The following is an 18,141-nucleotide window of genomic DNA, read 5'->3' as shown; positions in this document are numbered from 1 at the left end:
ATAATATCCATTAATTTTTGTAGTGCTCCTGGGAGCAAAAGTCTCTCCTTTTCATTAGAGAGACCCGGATTCCTAAGGACCCCGGCGTTCGACACAGCCTGCTTGGCACTCATGCTGTGAAAAAAACCCCTTTGTTTACACAGCTGACGGCCTGGGTCGGGACGGTCCTGGCACCGGGGCCACCTCCCCTGCGTTTTATTTAAGGTTCTGTAACGCTCCTGCTCCGACATCGCAGAGCTCCGCTGAGAGGCGAAGGGTGGGCGGAATGGTTAAAAAAAAAAAAAAAAAAAAAAAAAAAAAAAGCCAAAAAACGACATATATTCCAGGCAAAAAAATTCTCAGTATAAATGTTGAAGCAGAGCGGCGTCACAGATGACAGGTCTTCAAAGCCGAAGCACGAGCTGCGCTCGGGGAGGGAGGAAACCAGGCAGGTCCCTCTGCCTTGATTAGCGAGGCTTTCCAGGCGCCGGCTCGCTCCCTTTCTGTCTCCGGGCTGCCTTTGAAACAACCCCTTTGACGGCTTCAGGCATTTCTTAGTTTAGCTGAGAATGAGCCAACATGAGAGAAGGAATCCGTAAGAGTGACAGGGCCTGTGTGCGTCTTTCATATGCATTTCTGGAGCACAAAGGCTGTTTTAATGAGCAGGCAGGCACGGAGCTCGGTGTGACTCCTGGTTTTAGCAACTCTTCGGTGACGGAGCTACCTGGGAAGTCTCCCGCCTGTGACCTTCATGGAAAACGCTCGATGTTTTGGGCCGAATTTGATTTCCATGGAAAACCAGGTCCTGACTGCTCGAGGAGTGCAGGCACGGGAGCATCCGCCGGTCCCAATGGCACGAGGTGCTGGGGGCTGAGCTTTCCTCATCCTTCTCCAGAGTGGCTCGGCTGTGTCCCTCCCATCCCCGTGCCCATATTTTATCTCTGGGCAGCAGGGTGCAGCGCTGGGGGCTGGTTTTTGGCACTTTCGGAGGGAGGGAGGGGATGTGAGGGGGCTGATGCAGCCCGGCCAAGGGCAGAGCCCCTGCAGCTGCGTGAGGCTGCGAGAGCCGCCGGGAGAAGCGCAACGCAGGCACGCACTGCACCTTCTCCTTCTGCTCGGGTTTCAGGGGTTTTGTTCTCTTTTCCCCCGGGGCTGAGCAGCTCCCAGGCTCCCGTGAGCTCCCTGTGACTGCGTGAGTTTGGCTTGGTGGAAGCGGGGGTTTCATGCGCCATCCTTTGAGCCTCCCTGGCTGGAGCCTGAGGGAGGATGAACACCCTTCCTTCCAGCACTTCTGTGCTTCCTGCTGCCTGGGTGTGTGGTCCTGCTCCCCCCAGCACCCTCCTGGTCCCTGACACAGCCCTCCTGCGCTCCCTCCCAGCTTCTGAGCTCACACAGGAGCATGGCCCCTTCCTTGCCGCTAGCACATAACCCATTTCTCTGGCTCTGACCCTGCCTTCTCCCTCTCCGGTGCTTCCCAGCCAGAGGGAGAGAGGAGACTTCGCGGACGGAGTGTGGACCAAGTGCACAAACCCCCTTGTCCTCTGCAGGTGGCTCATGGTGATGGCCGGGGTCGCTGGCCAGGGCAGGGGGCTCGGCTGGGTGCCCACAGCTGTGGGCAGTTACCAGACACTGAGCATTTCCAGCTGGCCCCAGGACATGGGTTCTGCCAGGCATCCCCCACCTATCCCCTACAGGTGTTTTAAATTACACGGGGAGAAATCAGCCACTCTCCTGCTCAGACCTGTCTTAAACCAATTTAATTAAATACAGGTGAAGAAGGAAGCAGAAATTACGGCAATTCATCACCTTTTAGTCTCTGCAGGTGCTCGGCGGCAGCAGGGCACCACAATTCCCACTGCTCAGCGCTTTTCCTCCTGGGAGTCATTAACCCGCTCCCTTCTGGCGAGCGAAGCCCCCTCCTCCTCTGGGAAGAGGCTTTAAGGATAATGAGTGAGAAGATGATTAAAAGCAAAAGAAACCACCCCATCAACCAGCACTCTGATTCAGTTCGTGCCTTGCTCGCAGGTTCGCTGCCTGGCGCGGGCTGGGTGAATCACTCACCTGTGATTCACGCCGGCCCCTCGCTGCCAGCGAACAGCGGCTCCTCCTCCCTGGTTCTTCCCTTGGGTTCCTCCCTCTGCGGGTGACGCCGGGCACCAGAGAGGGACAGAACCCCAGAGGACCCCATTTTTTTTATCGGGGCACAATGTCCCAAGGCTGTTGGTAGCTTCCATCTCAGCAGCCCCCAGCGCCCTGCCAGCATCCATCCAGCAGCCCAGCGATTCACTACCCCAGTGTTTTCCAGCATTGCAAAGTGGATGCAACTAATTTTTGGCAAAATCTGGGCTTTCTCTGACCTGCAGGTAATGCTTTCTTGCAGCTTGCAAGCAAGCAGTGGGCAGACAGGGTCAATGGGACAGCACGGCTTACGATGCTCTAAGTGGAGCAGGATGTCCTCAGGGGCCAGATGGCCCCACTGCCAGAGTTGGTGGCTCTCTGCACACAGAGGAGTTAAATCTCAAGCTCCACATCAGTTACAGGACAAGGTATTGCCATTTCTACAAAGCTCTGATCAATCTCTTGTGCTGCGCAGCGCTCCAGGTTTACTCGGGCTCCTTATTCCCTGCAGGAAATCAGCGTCTAAACACAGCTCGGGATCTGGCCTCCATCCTTACCTCCCCTTAATTCCCAGCTGGGTTTTTGCCTCCTAATACCTCAAGACATCTTTAAAATTCTCATTCTTCCTGTTCTCCTAGGGGCATTCCCGAAACCTCCCATCTTTTGACATATGAGTGATGTGAAAATCAACAGCTTTCTGTAACGCTGCAAAGTCTTTCAAGTCTTTCATAACACAGGTTGCCTCTGTGTGCAAAGTCACGCCAGCACAAAGGAAGTGTATCAACACCTCACCGGAATACTTAAAAGAAAATCTCCTTTGGGAAAAGAATTATTTTGAGGATCACATATGGGAGACCCAGATTACGGCACCATGGGCGGCTCTGCTGTCTCGGCGGTGTCTCCTCACGAACCTTTTGATGCTCTCACACCAGAAGAAGACAGGGAATGACAAGCCATGCTGTAAGCCAGCTAAGGAGCTTGGAAACGGCTCAACAGTGATATGGGAACCAGAAACTCCCAGCAGGAATTGTGCAAATTCAGTCAAGGAGCACTTATTGTCCTGTTGCTTTGATGAGGAAGCTGTGCTCCATCAGCTGTCTGTTATTTTGTTGATTTATCTGCAATTCTTCCTCATGCTTTTTGTATCTCCCAATAATCCCCTTCTGTTTTTTTCAGGCCTCCTCTTGTAACCTCAGCGAGGCAGATTAATCCTGGTTGTCCCTGTAGTTGGTGACCAGCTGGGTTTCTAAGGGGTTTGCTCCCCACTGCTCCCCAAAACACCTAAGCACTCCCAATAGCCCCTGTCATGGGAGCAGCTGCTGTGCTGTGGGCTCACCCCACAAGGTACTTTCTGACCTGGAAAATCCCTAATTCTGATGCATTTTTCCTGTGATAACTGCCCTTTTACCTGTTAATTTGTTCACAGTCCCTCACGTTCAGCCCAAGGCTCTCAAAGGGGTTTATTACTGTTTGTATTTGCTTTTTTTATGGTTTGTTTCTTGCAACACAAACAAGGAAAGCTGCGGGAAGGAGAGAGGGCACTGCCAGAGCAACCATCCTACAGTCTGTAGACACCACCTAATACATGTTTTCACTTCATTTTTACTAGAATATTACCTTTCATTAAAAGGCAGTAAAATCATTAAAGCATTTTGTAGGGGAGGGAGAAAATCTTGTGGCTTTATTAGGCTGAGAGGCCCATAATGGATAACTACAGCTTTACTATCTGTCCTAAGAACCAGTGTGGGGAGTAAGTTTTGGAAGAACCAGACTAGTCCTGCATGGAACGAATGGGATGGGGGATGAGCACCTCTCAGATTCCTCCTGAATCTCTGGAAGCGGGATCACTTCCTTGTCAGCACTTTGTCAGTCTGCAATATTTCTCACTTCGGATTTTCTTTCACGTGTTGGATATAAAATCCCACTTAAAAACGTGCAGCAGTGATGGAGTAAAGTCTAAATGCTTTGTGGTGCTGCCCTAAAGGTGAGGTGAGGCCCTTGGCTGTGGGCAGGGTTTGGGCTGATGAGGGGGACAGAGTCCTGCGTACCCCAGCCGAGGGTCTGCGCTGGGTTTGAGCTGCACAAGGGAATTGTTTCCTACTTCCCTGTGCACCCCATAACTCCCCTGAGCCCTGCACTGCTGCAGAGCTTTGGGATGCCCCTGGCACACACCTTTGCACATTTCTTTCATAGCAGCACAAAGTGACCCGCCAGGGGCAGCCCCTCTACCTCCACCTGGCAAACCCAACATCCCCCCACAGTCCCCGAGGAAGAAATGGGATGTCTAAAGCAGCTGATTCCCTTATTTTGGATCACCAGATTTCCACTAGCAGCTGAATGTTCAGGTTTTGTTTTATTTTATTAGATCAAGTACCAAGAGCAGACAGCAAGATGCTCTTCATTACTGCCTTTTATTCATTTTATATACTTATTTATTAGTTTTATCTTCTTTGAGGAAACCAAATCTTTGGGTTTCCTTGGGTTTTGTTTTACCCCTACCTGTGTGGGTCCGGTTCCTCCAGCCTGAGGTTGAGTCCCATGTGCTCTCATGCTGCTCTGCATTTCCCTACATGGGAGATAAGCATTTATTCACATTCATGTTTGTGTGGAGTGGTAAAATATTAGAGTTAAATTTTTTATGACATTCCTAGGAGTGGTTATGGAGCAAACAAGATTACAGTAAGTACTACAGAAAAGCTTGTTTATGCAGGGAGGGGAAAAAAATCAAACTCAGAGACGTGTTTGCAAAACTGCAGGAGAGCCCAGGGGATGGGTTTACTGTTCCCTCTCCTTTTCTTTCCCTGTCTCGCTGGTTTTACTGCGATCACAGTAACGACTCCCAGCAATGAGGGCTCATTGGATTTTGAGTGAAATTCCAGTTCCAGCGGGATGGAATTCGGGATATGTTTGCATTCCAAGGGAGAGGACACAGGCAACGCTTGGCTCCATTGGCAGAGTTCCACCGAGGGCAATCCTGCTGGGATGGGGGGTGTGGGACACGCTGCTGGTGCGGCTGGCACTGCCCTGGGCGTGCTCCTCACTGCCCCTGCACACCCCTTGGGACACCCTGTGCACACCCATGGGATGCCCTCAATCTCCTGAGACTCCCTTTCTACACCTCTGGGGAGCCTTTTGCACACCCTCACCCTCCTTGGGATGCCCTTTGCACACCCCGGGGATGCTCTCACGCCGTTCGGGATGCCCGCACATCCCGTGGGATGCTCTGGCCCTGTCTGAGATGCCCTCACATCCCGTGGGATGCTCTCACATCCCGTGGGATGCCCTCACATCCCGTGGGATGCCCGCACACCCCGTGGGATGCTCTCACATCCCGTGGGATGCCCTGGCCCTGTCTGAGATGCCCTCACATGCCGTGGGATGCTCTCACATGCCGTGGGATGCCCTCACATCCCGTGGGATGCTCTCACATCCCGTGGGATGCCCTCACATCCCGTGGGATGCCCTCACATCCCGTGGGATGCCCGCACACCCCGTGGGATGCTCTCACATCCCGTGGGATGCCCTGGCCCTGTCTGAGATGCCCTCACATCCCGTGGGATGCTCTCACATCCCGTGGGATGCCCTGGCCCTGTCTGAGATGCTCTCACATGCCGTGGGATGCTCTCACATGCCGTGGGATGCTCTCACATGCCGTGGGATGCTCTCACATCCCGTGGGATGCCCGCACATCCCGTGGGATGCTCTCACATCCCGTGGGGTGCCCGCACATCCCGTGGGATGCTCTCACATCCCGTGGGATGCTCTCACATCCCGTGGGATGCCCTTTTCCCCCCGCGCCCCCCGCAGTGACGGCGGCGGCCGCCAGGAGGCGCACGCGCCCTTCCCTCCGCTCGCGGCCGGCGCGCGCCCCCCCCTCACGGCCCCCAGCGCCGGGGGAGCGGGACCGGCCCCAGCACCGGCCCCGGGGCTCTCCGAGCCCGCCCCGGCAAAAAACCCCGCGGGCCCCGGCAACCGGGCTGAGCAAAGGCCACGCGGGGCTGCCCTGCTCGCTGGCCCCGCGGGCCCGGGCAGCGCGCATCCCCGGGGCGCTGCGGGGCACCTGCGGGCCCGCCCCCGCCCGGGCGCCCCGATCCCGCTCAGGTGAGCCCGGCGGCACCGCCCCCGCCCTGCCCGGCCCGGCCGCGCCGCCGCAGCCCCGGCACAGCGCCCGCTGCCCCGGGGGAGCCGCCGCCGCCGCTGCTGCTGCCGCTGCTGCTGCCGCGGGCGGGGGCGGCGCCGGTGCCCCCGGGGCGGCGATGCGGCGGGGGCGGCCGTGAGCGCGGGGCCGGCGGGGAGCGGGGACCCCCCCCTCCCCTCCCCACCTCCGCGGGCGCCGGCCCCGCCGCCGGACGGAGCGGAGCGGGCGGGGAGCGGGGGGAGTGGTTACGGCTCCGCCGCGACACCCCCGGCCCCCCCCGCCCCGCTCAGCCGCCCCTCTCCAAATAAATCAGCACCATGACTACTTCTGGGCATGGAACAAAGAGGATGCTCTCCCGAGGCCCCGCGCTGCTCCTGGCGCCGCTGCTGCTCCTGTGCCGAGGTAACCCCGGTCCCGCCGCCGCGACCCCGGCACTGTGGTTCTGTTTGTTTGGTTTGGTTTTTGTGTTCATTTTTGGGTTTGTTTTTAACTATTTGTGTTTATTTTCTATTTCCCCCCCTCCCCCGGTTTTATTTATGGCCGTTTCCCCCATCCCAGCCCTCCCTCCCCCGGCTCCCCCCGGCGCTCCGCGCAACGCTGCGGGTGGAACGCGCTCCGAGCCCCGTCTCTGGGGCGCACCAAGAAGTCCCCATCCAGCTCCGCAGCTCCCCGCTGCCTCCCCGTGTGTTCCCCGTCCCCACGCGTGCCGCGGGCTCCCGGCCCCCTGCGCGAAGGCTGCCCCGCTGCTTCGGCCGCTGCCAGTGCGTTGCTGCTGACTTGGGGGGGAAAAAAGGAAAAGTTTGGGCTCGCCGGAGCTCTGGGGGATGGAGAAGGGTCGTGGGATTTGGGGTTTCCCAGGGGGCGGCCGACCCCCCTTCCTGATGCTCCTCGCTCTTTCTGGCTCTCCATGGGCGCGGGTGGGGGGAAAGATGTGCAGGAGTTATATCCTTGCGGTAACAAAACACCTGCGCTTAATTCCGAGGACAGGTTTCCGTGGGCTGGCGGGGAGCGGGGGGTCTGGCCCTTGATTGGGTTCAGGTGGGATTCCCTCATCACGGCCAGCTGCGAGGCGGTGCGCCCGGCCAGGGAGTGCGGCTGCGAGATGCTCTTCCTCTCTTGGTTTATTTTTCTTTTTTTATCCCCCCCTCCAGCTGAACTCGGGAGCAGCATTTCGGGTCCCAGTTGGGGGTGTTTGTTGGGGAAGGGTTCGCCTCCAGGCTGGCAGAGCCGTAGCGCTGCCCCTGGGAAAGTCTTTAGCAGGACTTCACTCTGGGGACGTTCTCCTCTGCGTGCTCCCGTGAGCTCCCTGGCAGATGCTGCTCCTAATAAATAGGGGTTGTTAAAAGCAAATTAATTAAGGTGCATCGGTGCTGAAGTTGCTCGGGGATTCATTTGCGTTTACTGCTTCTCGGGACGGTGCTTGCGTTTGGCCCTAGCGTGGAGCTTGGGCTGCTGGGGAAACTTCACGGGGGTTTTAGGAATATGCTTAAATACAAAGATTTCAGGTGAAACAGGAGTGATCCACGGGAGGGGTAATAGCAGTATCGTTCTTGGGGATGGCATAAGGGAGTGCGTTGTTACAGGGAAGTGTTTTAGGAAAGGTTCCTACAGGGAGAGCAGGAACAATTTGCTAGGAAGGAGGCATCAGCCTCGGGGACATACAGAAGATGGACAGCAAGGGGTCCTTGCTCTGCTCACTCCAAAAAGCACAGCGTTTTCCATCTCCCTCCTTGGCTGGGGTGTGTGCAGCCACGGCGGCACTCGGAAATCTTCTTGAGCAGGACAATGGGGACCAGGGTGCAGAGCATGGACAGTGGGGTGCAGCTTGTGGGGAGTGGGGCACCGAGCACAGGACACAGAGCATGGGCTGCCTGTGGGTCAGCACTGCCCCGCGGAATGGTGGCTTTCTGTGGTCACTGTGATGCCCTCTATGCCGTGCGGCTCTCCTTTTATCCAGGAGAGAGTTCGGCGCAACAAAGGAGCAGGTTTTCTGTTTTTTTTTTTTTTTGTTTGTTTGTTTGGTTGGGTTTTTTTTTGGTTTTTTTTTGGTTTATTTTTGGTTTTTTTTTGGTTTTGTGGTTTTTTTTTTCCAATCTTTTTTTATTTATTGCTTTGACATATTAATGATAATCTTTTCCCAGATATTCCCCCCTCCTGTCTCCTCCTGTGTGGGTAGCTACCATGGTGAGATTGGGCTGTGGGTGTAATTCTTCCAGCGCTCTGAGTGCTTAAACATATGGAAACCCACTTTGAAACAGTTTGTGGCTGCAAACCTACCGACGTATCCATCCCTCTGCGCTGCGCTGAGCCCTCCCTGCTCAATGTGCGCGTTAGGAGCTCGCAGTGCGCTCTCAGCTCGAGCTGTGAATAACGAGCGCGTTCCCCGCCTGCGCCTCTCTCCTCTGTCGGCCGTAGCATCCTTCTGCTTTCGGCGCGGAGCGCTGCCCCTGCCCTGTCCCACCCCTGGCGTGGACCGCAGCAATGTCTGCGTGTGGAGAGGGGGTTTGGGATCTGGTGAAAGCTCTTCAGAGAGAGGCGAGAGGTGGCAGAGCCCGGGAACGCCTCCCTCCGGGGCTGTGCCGATCTTCCTACAGCTCGCTGTGATCCAAGTCGGCTTTCTCCTCTGGATTACAGGGGTTAACGAACCGCATCTCGGTTTGGGTTGTTGCAGACGGGAGAGACACCTGCATGAGTCATGCCGCGGTGCTGCCATCTCTGCAAAGCTCGCAGCTCTTACAGACGGTCGCGTTGGGCTCTTGCCATTTTTCTCTATTTATTTGCCTTAGCTCCCTCCCTTCCCCCTTGCCGGGGCCGGCTCTGGGCAGGCTGCGTTGCGGGGACCGGAGATGCACCAGGCTGAGTTTCTTCAGCCTCTTCAAAGCGGGTGGCATTTGTTCGCCTGTCAGGCAGGTCCCCTAAATAGCTTTGTGAAGGTCCAATTAAGAGATCACTCTCCTGCCCCGGGTCTCTGGCGGCCCGGCTGCTGGCGCGCACGGCTGCGAGCAGAGGGTGTGCGTGTGTGTTTGGCAGCCGAGGGCCGCTCACGCTGAGCTCGAGGATGTCTCTCGCTGGCAGCAGGCCCCCGTTTGTTGCTGGCATCTAGGCAAGGTTTTGGCCGCCTTCCTCGCTGGCGGCGGCGCTGTCTCTGAGGTTATATGAATAGGTATCCTGTGAGCGAGCCGGACGAGTTACCTGAATATTTTGTTTTCCTGCCTGGTGCTGTGTCACCGGCTCGCTCCGCTGCCTTGGACCCCGGAGCGGGTGTGGGAACGCGGGGCTGGCGGCGGAGCAGGGCAGCGCAGGAGCGGGGCGTGCAGAGCTCATTGAACACCCTCCTTCAGCCCCTGTAGGATGCGCCTGGGCTGCTGTCAGCTGTGCGTGAGGAAGGACCCGCGATTGCTTTTAGACTCTGGCTCCGGGGGGGCGTGGGTGGAGAGACATTATGCTTATTTTATTATGTGTCCTTGTATCACTCTGCCTAATATGGAGACACATCTTATTCAGAGGCTCTTTAGGAACAGAAATGAAAGACCTGTATTATGTACTGTACAATAGACTTGCAGAACATGATCGTACAAACTGTTGAAATGTAGGTTATTTTCCCCAGCTTAGTGCAGATCTCAACATTTTATGCAATGACTGTTCAAATGTGAAGTGGGGGATAGTGGGCTGGGGGGAGAAGTCTGAAAATATCATAGTGCCTTTTCCTCCAGCATCCATTAGAGCAGAATATTTCAATACCCTGATTTTACTTCCCATCAGCATAAATCTAGAACAGCTGCTCTGAAGTCAGTGGAGCTACTCTGGATTTATGCATTGCTGCTGTGGTCGGCATTGGGCTCTCTGGGAATGCAGGAGGCAACTGTGTGACTTGCCCTGCACAGCATTTTTCACTTCAAAATCTCCTGTCACTGGTGCTGCAGCCTCCTTTGTGTAGTTGAAATGCAGAAGTCTCACTTGTTTTGGGTTCTGATTATTTTTTTCAATTTGTGGGGCTTGGTCACAGAACTCCATTCACTGACACCTGACTCTGGCTGATCAATAGAGTCTCTTGAGGTTTGAATGTCAAAATAGTTATATTAGAATATAAATATCAATAAAGTACAATTAATCTGCTGTACTTTATTGCTGGGAATGATAGTCACTCCCAGCCCTATTTTCTCTGTTTAAAGCAGTTTAGTGTGGCGAGGAAGGTATGAGCCCACAAGCAGCTGCAGGAGATCAGAGCAGAGAGCTGCCAACCCTGGGACAGGGTTTGTGTCTGTGGAAGGATTTTTTGGTTGAAGGATGCATTCCTGAGCCAGGGATGGCTCCATTTATTTAATTGCTGCAATGGGTTTGCCATCATGGATTTGGTTGAGCCCAGGCAGCAGTCTGGAAGGCACAGTGCCTGGGCAAGGACTCCCTTGTTTCAAAGTGCCTGGTGAGAAGAGTCTGTGCACCACGAGGGTGCACAGGGATTTGGGTTACACAGGGCTTTAGGCTGTGCAGGGTTTTGCCAGTGGGATGGAGATTCCACCCTGCTGACCCCATGCTGAGTTGGGGTCATCCTGCCCTTCTCCGTGGCTCCTCAGAAATGTGTCTTGCAGCCGGGCTGCTCAGAGGGCCCGTGCTGGCCGTGTCCCAGCAGGGCCCCTTGCTGAAAGGTGGAGGAAGAGGTGTCATTACTGGTAACGTTGGGTCATGGCAACTTGTGCTGCTTGTCCTGACCTTGGTGGTTGATGCTGGTACGAAGCACAGGTTTTGCTGTGATGAGAGGTGGCTTCACCAAGCCCCATGTCTCGCTCGTGCAGGTGGCTGCAGACCTGTCCTGTCTCAGAGATGCAGAGGGGAGGTGGCAGCCCCCTACATCCTGCACGAAGCAAGCTAAACCAAGGTCTTCTGGCCTTAATAAACTTCCCAGTGAATGAGAAGCCATCACTGAAATAAATACTGTCAGCTCAACAAATTTAATTCACTGAACTTGGTTCCCCGTTCTCTCCCTGCCTAAATATAACTAATGTTTGTTAATGATGAGCGGTGACTTGGTTTGTTGGCATAGTTTTAGCTCTTAGCCCTGTCAGTGGCTCACTGATGTGCTGGCACGTGGTGCTTTCCCGACTACGGCTGTCAGATCCTCTTGCATTAAGTGCCACGGAGGCTGTGGAGTGTGAGTTACCATGTGGTGCTCTAGATGTCGTGGAAGATGCTTTGATTTCATGCTGTTGGGAGTTTCCCAGCTGGCATTTCAGAGGAAGCGGTTCCATGTGAGGATGGGCAGGCAGAAATTACAAGCAAAGCGGTCCCCGGAGACAACTTACAGAGGGGATAGGATTGCTCAGTGTCTGGCTTTCCCTGGGTATTCCCATTCCCCTCCGTGACGTAGAGTGCTGCGATAGGAAGTAAAGCAAGGGCTGCTGGAGTGTGTGTGGTGGGTGAACTCCTTGTGGAAGGACTTTGCTCTTTGGGCAGTACCTCGCACAATGGACTTCAGTCTCAGGTGCAAGGTAAATATTAATGTTTCTTCCATAGTACTCAAAAATTCTCTTGCAACACACTTTTCTTTGTTTACATAAATGTTTGTTACTGGCAGTATTCAGAAAGCTTCATGAATTTATGTTGTGCTCCAGATTCAAGCGCACTTTCTTTTCTCCTTTTCTCTTTTTTTCCTTCTTTTTTACCCCAAAAACATTCTTTCCTCCCAAATTTTGGTGATGAAATGGCAGGAGGAATGCATATTTTAGCAGGCTATTGAGAGGCAATGTAAACACCATCTTTCATGGAAAATCAGTTTGTTCAAGTTCAAAAGCAGCCCAGCCTCTCCACTTGATCAATTTGCTGTCATAGGAGATGATTTTAAAAGTGGCGATTATGTCCTATCTTGTCTCTTGCAACTTCAGGCAAGGAGAGAAAATGAAGTGTAGCATTTGATTTTAACTCTGGCTTTTTCCTGATTTTTTTTCTTCTGTGATGGTGGTAGTCAGAGAGGAAGCAAAGGGGTGCCCTGAGGGGTGAGGGGATAGCCAGGAACAGAGGGGTTTCCACAGGGCTGCCGTCTGCTGAGTAAACTAATTGGAAACTGCATGTAAACCAGCTCTGCTCATCTCACCGTGCCTGCACCAGCTGGCCCTCAGGAGCTGCTCTGCCCCATTGCTTCCCCTGCAATGAAGAAGGAGACCTGCAGTGGCAGGAACCTGACCTTTTAGTGACAAAGCTGCTAAATCTTGGTGAGAGGGTGCTCGGCACTCTGTGGTTGTTGCATGGCCACGTCCTCCTGCCTGGGGATGGTGCTGCCATCTGGTTAAAGGTTGTGCACGGACCACAGGTCTGGTTATGGGGAGGGGATGGTGTGAAACCACCTGTGTTGGGCAGGTTTAGCTTGGCATTGGTGATGGAAAGAAATGCTGTGAAAAAAACCCCTGATGCAATTCAAACTGGAGCTAAATGGAGAGGCAGGGATCAAAATCCTCATTCTGGCCAAGCCAAGGGCTCAGGAGGCTCCAGAACTGGTGTTTCCACTTGTATCGGCCCATGGGATGGTGTGGGAGATGGTGCCTCTGGCCAAGCAGCTGTCCCTCTCCCGAGCCCCTTTATCCACATGGGTGCAACGTGGTGGGAGAGTTTGGTCATGGGCTGAGGGAGCCCTAGGGCGGATCAGCCCGAGGAGGAAAAGCATTTCTGCTAGAGAGGGGAGAAACGTCATCCTCGTTACCCCAGAAATAAAATCCTTTAGAAGGTTAAATGAGAGGTGCACGTATCTTTGGGTTTTTTGTTTAGCTTGTATGGAAACATTTCAAAACCAGATGGCAAAGCAGAGATTTATTTCCCATTAAGTGCAGAGGGCTGGTGCACAGGACCTTATCTGCTTGTGGGCCCTGTAATAAACCTGCCAGCAGGTGATTTAAATCCAGTTTTTCTGATTGGGAGAGTAGTGAAAGGAACAGGGTTTATGTTACTTAGGAATTTTATGGGCAATGTTAGATTTTTAAGATGCAGGAATGATCAGGGCATGGCTCCACAGCACTGGAGACATTCATTTCTTTCATAAAGGATCTTCCCTGAGTCAGAAAAATGAACCATTTTCCATTATTTAGCAGCTGAGCTGCCATTGCTGTGAGTGACAGACGCAGCTACTTTATATCTCAGTTTAGGATTTGTTGTCAATTAGCCACAGCTTTTGCTTAGCAGCAAGACTTTCACCACAGTGGGCAAGGAGGGCTGTCTAATGGATGCTGTAGCTCCAAAAAAGGATGAAACTCACACCAAAGAAAAGACAGAGCCCATGTGCCCTAAAAGGGAGCCCTTGAGCAGATGGAGCAGGTTTCTATGCAATGAGCAGCAATTAGAAACTCAGCTAAGAGCTGGTAGCTGCTGACTGCTCTTGGTACCCAGAGTTTTCATCGAAAAAGGAGTGAATCCAAGATGAGCTTTGGAAGGAGCTGGTCTGGATGTCTGCTTGGGGCAAGTCCCTGGCCAGTGTGAGCACCCGGTCTGGTGAGAGACAACAGCCATACATCCCCAGCGCCTCTGTCCCTGGCTCTGTGGGGCCACAGCAGTCTGAAATGTCACTGTTGGTTTCCAAGGGCACTCAGAGAGCTGGGGGTAGCAGGGACTAACAACACAAGGTCTGATTGTCTTTCACTGAGTGCAAAGAGGGCACAGCACACGCACACAGTCAAAGGGACTTTTAAAAGGTCGCAACAGAGGCACCCAGATAGGGTGGTAAGAGCTTGCTGGAAGCAGCAAGCTTCTGTCAGGGCAAGCTCAAAGGCCAGTGTGCCTCAGTCTCTCCAAATCATGGGAATTAGAGCTGGAAAACTTGGCAAATAAACTGCCTTTGCCATCTCTGGTAGTTGGGTACAGCCTGTTCCTGAGTGTGGCTGGTTTTCAGTGATGCAGGACTTCTGCTGCCTTCCTTGGCAGAGAGCTTTGCAGCCCATTAGCCCTCTCCTCTATTCCGCCTACAGTTTTCCTTCTTCGCTTCATGCCATCATTTATTGGATGACCTGAGCTCCCAGCTTTCATCCCTATCACCTGTCCAAGGCCAAACCCAGGAAAATCTATTAAATGGGGATGAATGGTTAAACAGTGAGTGGGAACTGCTCAAAAAAAGGAGCTGGGTCTGGCATGTCAATACCCAGCGTGTAAATACATTTACAGCTGGAGGTTATTTAGAGAAGAGAGGGCAAGGACTTGAAATGCACGTGGTGATGAGCCATAGATTATGCTCTGAAAACACTCAGAAGGCAGTTACAGTTGCACTATCTAACTCATCTCCCACTAAGACATTCTGCTCCAAGGTGTTTGGAAATAATGGAATAGCTTAGATATTAACATTATTAAATCCTCATCTCTGACAGCTATGAAAATTAATATACAAAGGTTTCTTCCCCCTTTTTATTTTTTTTTAATGCTGCTCAGTTACTCATTTTGGGTTTTTTTCTTAGGAGTAGTCCACTGAAAGTTATTAGCATGGGTATTGGTGCAAAAAAGGTTCAACTCCATTAAAGAGGAGAAACAAGCAAGAGATAAACAGAAGATAGCATGAATTTTATTGCAGTTAAGGCATTTTTTTCTTTTCAAATATTAATAATTTGTCATTCTTTCACCTGTAGATCTCAAAGGGCTTTAGAGAAGAAAGTGGGTACCATCGAAGCCACTGTCTGTCTTCTCCATAATCCCCATGAGGGGCCCTGGGGCAGTAGCCCAAAGCCTAAGCCCTGCTGGCAGGGAGAGCAGAGCTGCTGTGTGAAGCTGGGCTCTGGGGTTATTTTTTGATGGCAGCTGACGTTTTGCTGCTACTCCTGAGCGAGTGAGGCTCACCTTGGATGGAGGTTGCTGAGGTTCATGGCCAGTCAGTTGGCCCTGGTGTGCTGAGCAATGCTCAGGTACTGTCCCCTCCTCCACGTCTCAGCCCTGGCTTGTTTTGGAGCCTGAGCTGCTTGGCACCTCCAAGCCCCAACTGCAGGCAGTGCTGAGGCTCTCTGTAAGGGCTCTCTGTCTGCCCCAGAGTTGGCACCACTTGGTTCTTCTGCTGTGTTTGATTTGCACCAGCCCATTACAATTTTTATGGGAAGTCATAAGCAGAAATGAAGAGATGGAATTATTGTTCTTTGTTGCTAAAATCAAAGACAGCCCTACAGAGGAGAGCCCAGATGGTGGTGCTCATCTCATCACCTCCTTGGTGTGATAAAGCTGGACAGCCCATGGGGACTGGGACATCTTTTCAGGGACTGCACTGAGGAGCTGTTCTTCAGACATGCCCTTTTAAACCCCACAGGTCCATGTTGTACACCTTATTTCACTTATTATAGTGTCATAATGAGATTATTGAAGTCTGCTGCAAGTGCTGGGGGACAAGTGTCAGCTCCAGGGTACAGCTTCAGCTGTGTCCTCTCAAAGTATCCTGCTCATCCAGAGTTGAAGCATCTCCTTCCCTTTCTCTGAGCATATTGCAGCCCAATACATTAAATGTGGAAGCAGGCTTTCTTGCATTTAACCTATTAACGAAAAGGGAAAGCCAAAGGGAAGTCATTGCTTTGGTTCCTGCACCAACCAGCAAACTCTCAGATGATTTCCCAAACTGCCCTAGGCCCTCTGTCCCCACACCTCCTCAAAGGGCTGAGAGCTGGAGCAGCCCCAGCTCTAATGCGTATCTGTCAAAATGCTCGTCCCTTAGATGTGTGGAGTCTGGGAATTGTTGTATCAGACTCCAGTCTGTGGGACTTCATCATCTGAGTTATTATCTCCAAAATACAGTTATCTCCCTCGATGGCAGTCTCCTATTGAAAATTATCTCTTTCAGCAGGGCACTTGCATTTATTTACTGCGCGGCTTCTCCCATTAGTATAATCATTACTCCTTGGACTGGGTTTGAATTCAGAGCATCCCACTGTGGTACTTAAAGAATTAATTACAGCGATGAAAGAATTCCTCTAAAGACTTCTATGAATTGGTCTGGTTGAAGTGTTTTAGCTTTGCTTCAATTGGTGCAGCTCTTGTCAAAGGATAGTGAGAAAATGCATGGGTCAGTGATTTAGATGAGGCAAATTACGTTAGAAAAATTGATTTGATTTAGGAAGTGAGCTTTCAGATCACAGGGAATTGCCTGCTTCTTTCTCTGCCGTGATGATTTTCCCTGAAGATGAGCAGAGGCAGATAATTCAGGGTTAAAGTAAGTGGCTCTTGTAAAAGGTTTGTCAGAGAGCGGAGGAGAGATGGGCTGACACACATCTTTAGATAAACGATTATTGACCCATATATTGCTATCTGCGCATCAGCTGCAGTTACAGACACATGGGGATGCTTATAAACACACTCAAGCAGATCATGTGGCTTGCTAAAGAATTGAGTCCTTGTTTTTAGGTTTGGTTTTTTTCTCCCCAGAAATGGTTTTTCCATACAGCACACCTTCAGAACTGGCACAGATCTGGGAATGAGTGCTGTGTGGCTGCCTTAGCCAGCTCTGCATTGCCTGGCTCTGTGCTTAGTCATTCCCGGGGCTGGCAGTTTGCTTTTCCCGAGGTTTTTCACTTCCTCGGATCAAACTGAGTGTTTCCTCCTTCTGTCCCTTGTCTTCATCTTAAAGGGGCTGCAGTCCCTGAGCTGCAGTGGGGCGATGCTCAACAGTGAGCACCTCAGGCAGTGTCCCCTCAGGGGATCAGTTCTTAAAAAGCACCTTCTGAATGAGCAGTTCCCTTCCCTATAAGCTGAGGAGTTTCTTCTGAGTTCTTCTGGCCAGCTGTGTTTTGCCTGTGAGAGCGGTGGGTTGTGAGTGCAAAGGCTGCTGGGCTGAGACCCACCTTGTTCCTGACCATTCGCGAGCTGCTTTGAACGGACTCTCCGTGTTTGTCAGGGAAGCAGCGATGGAGCCTGGCAGCGTTTCAGTTTGCACTTTGTAAAACTTGTCTTTTTTTAAAAAAAGTGAAGGAGATGACTTTTGCCTAGCAGTGTCTTTTGTTTCTTTCGCACCTTGCAGAACTCTCTAAATTGCAGATCGTTTGCTGGAATGCCGGCGAGACCTCATTTTGCTCTGTCTAGCGCTGGTGGTATTTGTCTCCATAGTTTCACCACCACCAGCTTCCTTGGCACGAAAATCCAGGTGTGAGGCTCTGGTGTGCCTGTGCCATTCCCTCTCCCCCAGGGAGGGCACGAGAGAGGTGCAGAGCCCCTGTGGTACTGACACAGGGGGGTCCAGCCTTCAGCTGGGAGAGGGTGTGTGCACACTCCTGTGCTTGCAGAGAGCCTTTTCCATACCCCAGCCTCAGGCTGGGAAGTGAGATGACAAGTGCAAGCAGAGAAATGATGCTGGGGAGAGCTGGAATGGAGCCTCCCGCCAGCAACTGAATTCAAGGCTGCAAAAAGAAGTTGCAAAAGTAGCAATCCATCTGTCCACTTAGTGGGAGAAGCCTAAGATCATTTCACAGTAATCAGCCCCCTGGTGTTCAAAAAAAAACCCAACCAAAAATACTGCAGGTTTTTGCTTTACTGTGGGTAACTGGCAAAATCTAAGGCAAATTAATGTTCTCAGAGGCTGTGGGGCTTTTTTCCCCCCTCTTTTTGACAAGTAGGGGCTGTATCAAGTTAAAAATAATGTAAGAAACAATAGATTGTCTTTGCTTTTTTAGATAACCATGTTTCTGCCATACATTTCAGAGGTCTTCTGTCCTCACTGAAACACTCTGGTTAACTACCAGTGGAGTTATTGGCAAGTGGATGTTTTTCTGCAGGGTCAGTCGGATGATGAGCAGTGTCATCATCACCAACCTCACAGTGGCACATTTCCAACGTGATGCATTGTGCAGGTGCATTGCCATGCTATAGCTGCTTGGCTGTATCAGTGTCTCCATTAAAAGCCACAACATTCAGGGATTTTAATTTGGTTGTAAAAACCTGCTCCAGACACTACAAAGTTTGGGAGCTTGTTT

The 18,141-nt window shown here is 52.3% G+C and overlaps 1 protein-coding gene across 1 annotated transcript in view; it reads left to right on the top strand.

The window, feature by feature from the left end:
• Window positions 1–6,552: 6,552 nt before the first annotated feature.
• TMEM132B (transmembrane protein 132B) overlaps window positions 6,553–18,141 on the top strand; it is a gene marked incomplete at both ends in the record, with an annotated part of 217,227 nt that continues 205,638 nt past the window's right edge. Inside the window, one exon of the mRNA XM_082293634.1 lies at window positions 6,553–6,637. Coding sequence (XP_082149760.1) covers window positions 6,553–6,637 — 85 coding nt within the window. The remainder of the gene's footprint in view (window positions 6,638–18,141) is intronic.

This window comes from Coloeus monedula, assembly GCF_965178545.1.
Source record: "Coloeus monedula genome assembly, chromosome: 18".
NCBI classification, from domain to species: domain Eukaryota; kingdom Metazoa; phylum Chordata; class Aves; order Passeriformes; family Corvidae; genus Coloeus; species Coloeus monedula.
Note: the sequence above shows the minus strand (reverse complement) of the source record. Positions and strands in the feature narration are given on the sequence as shown.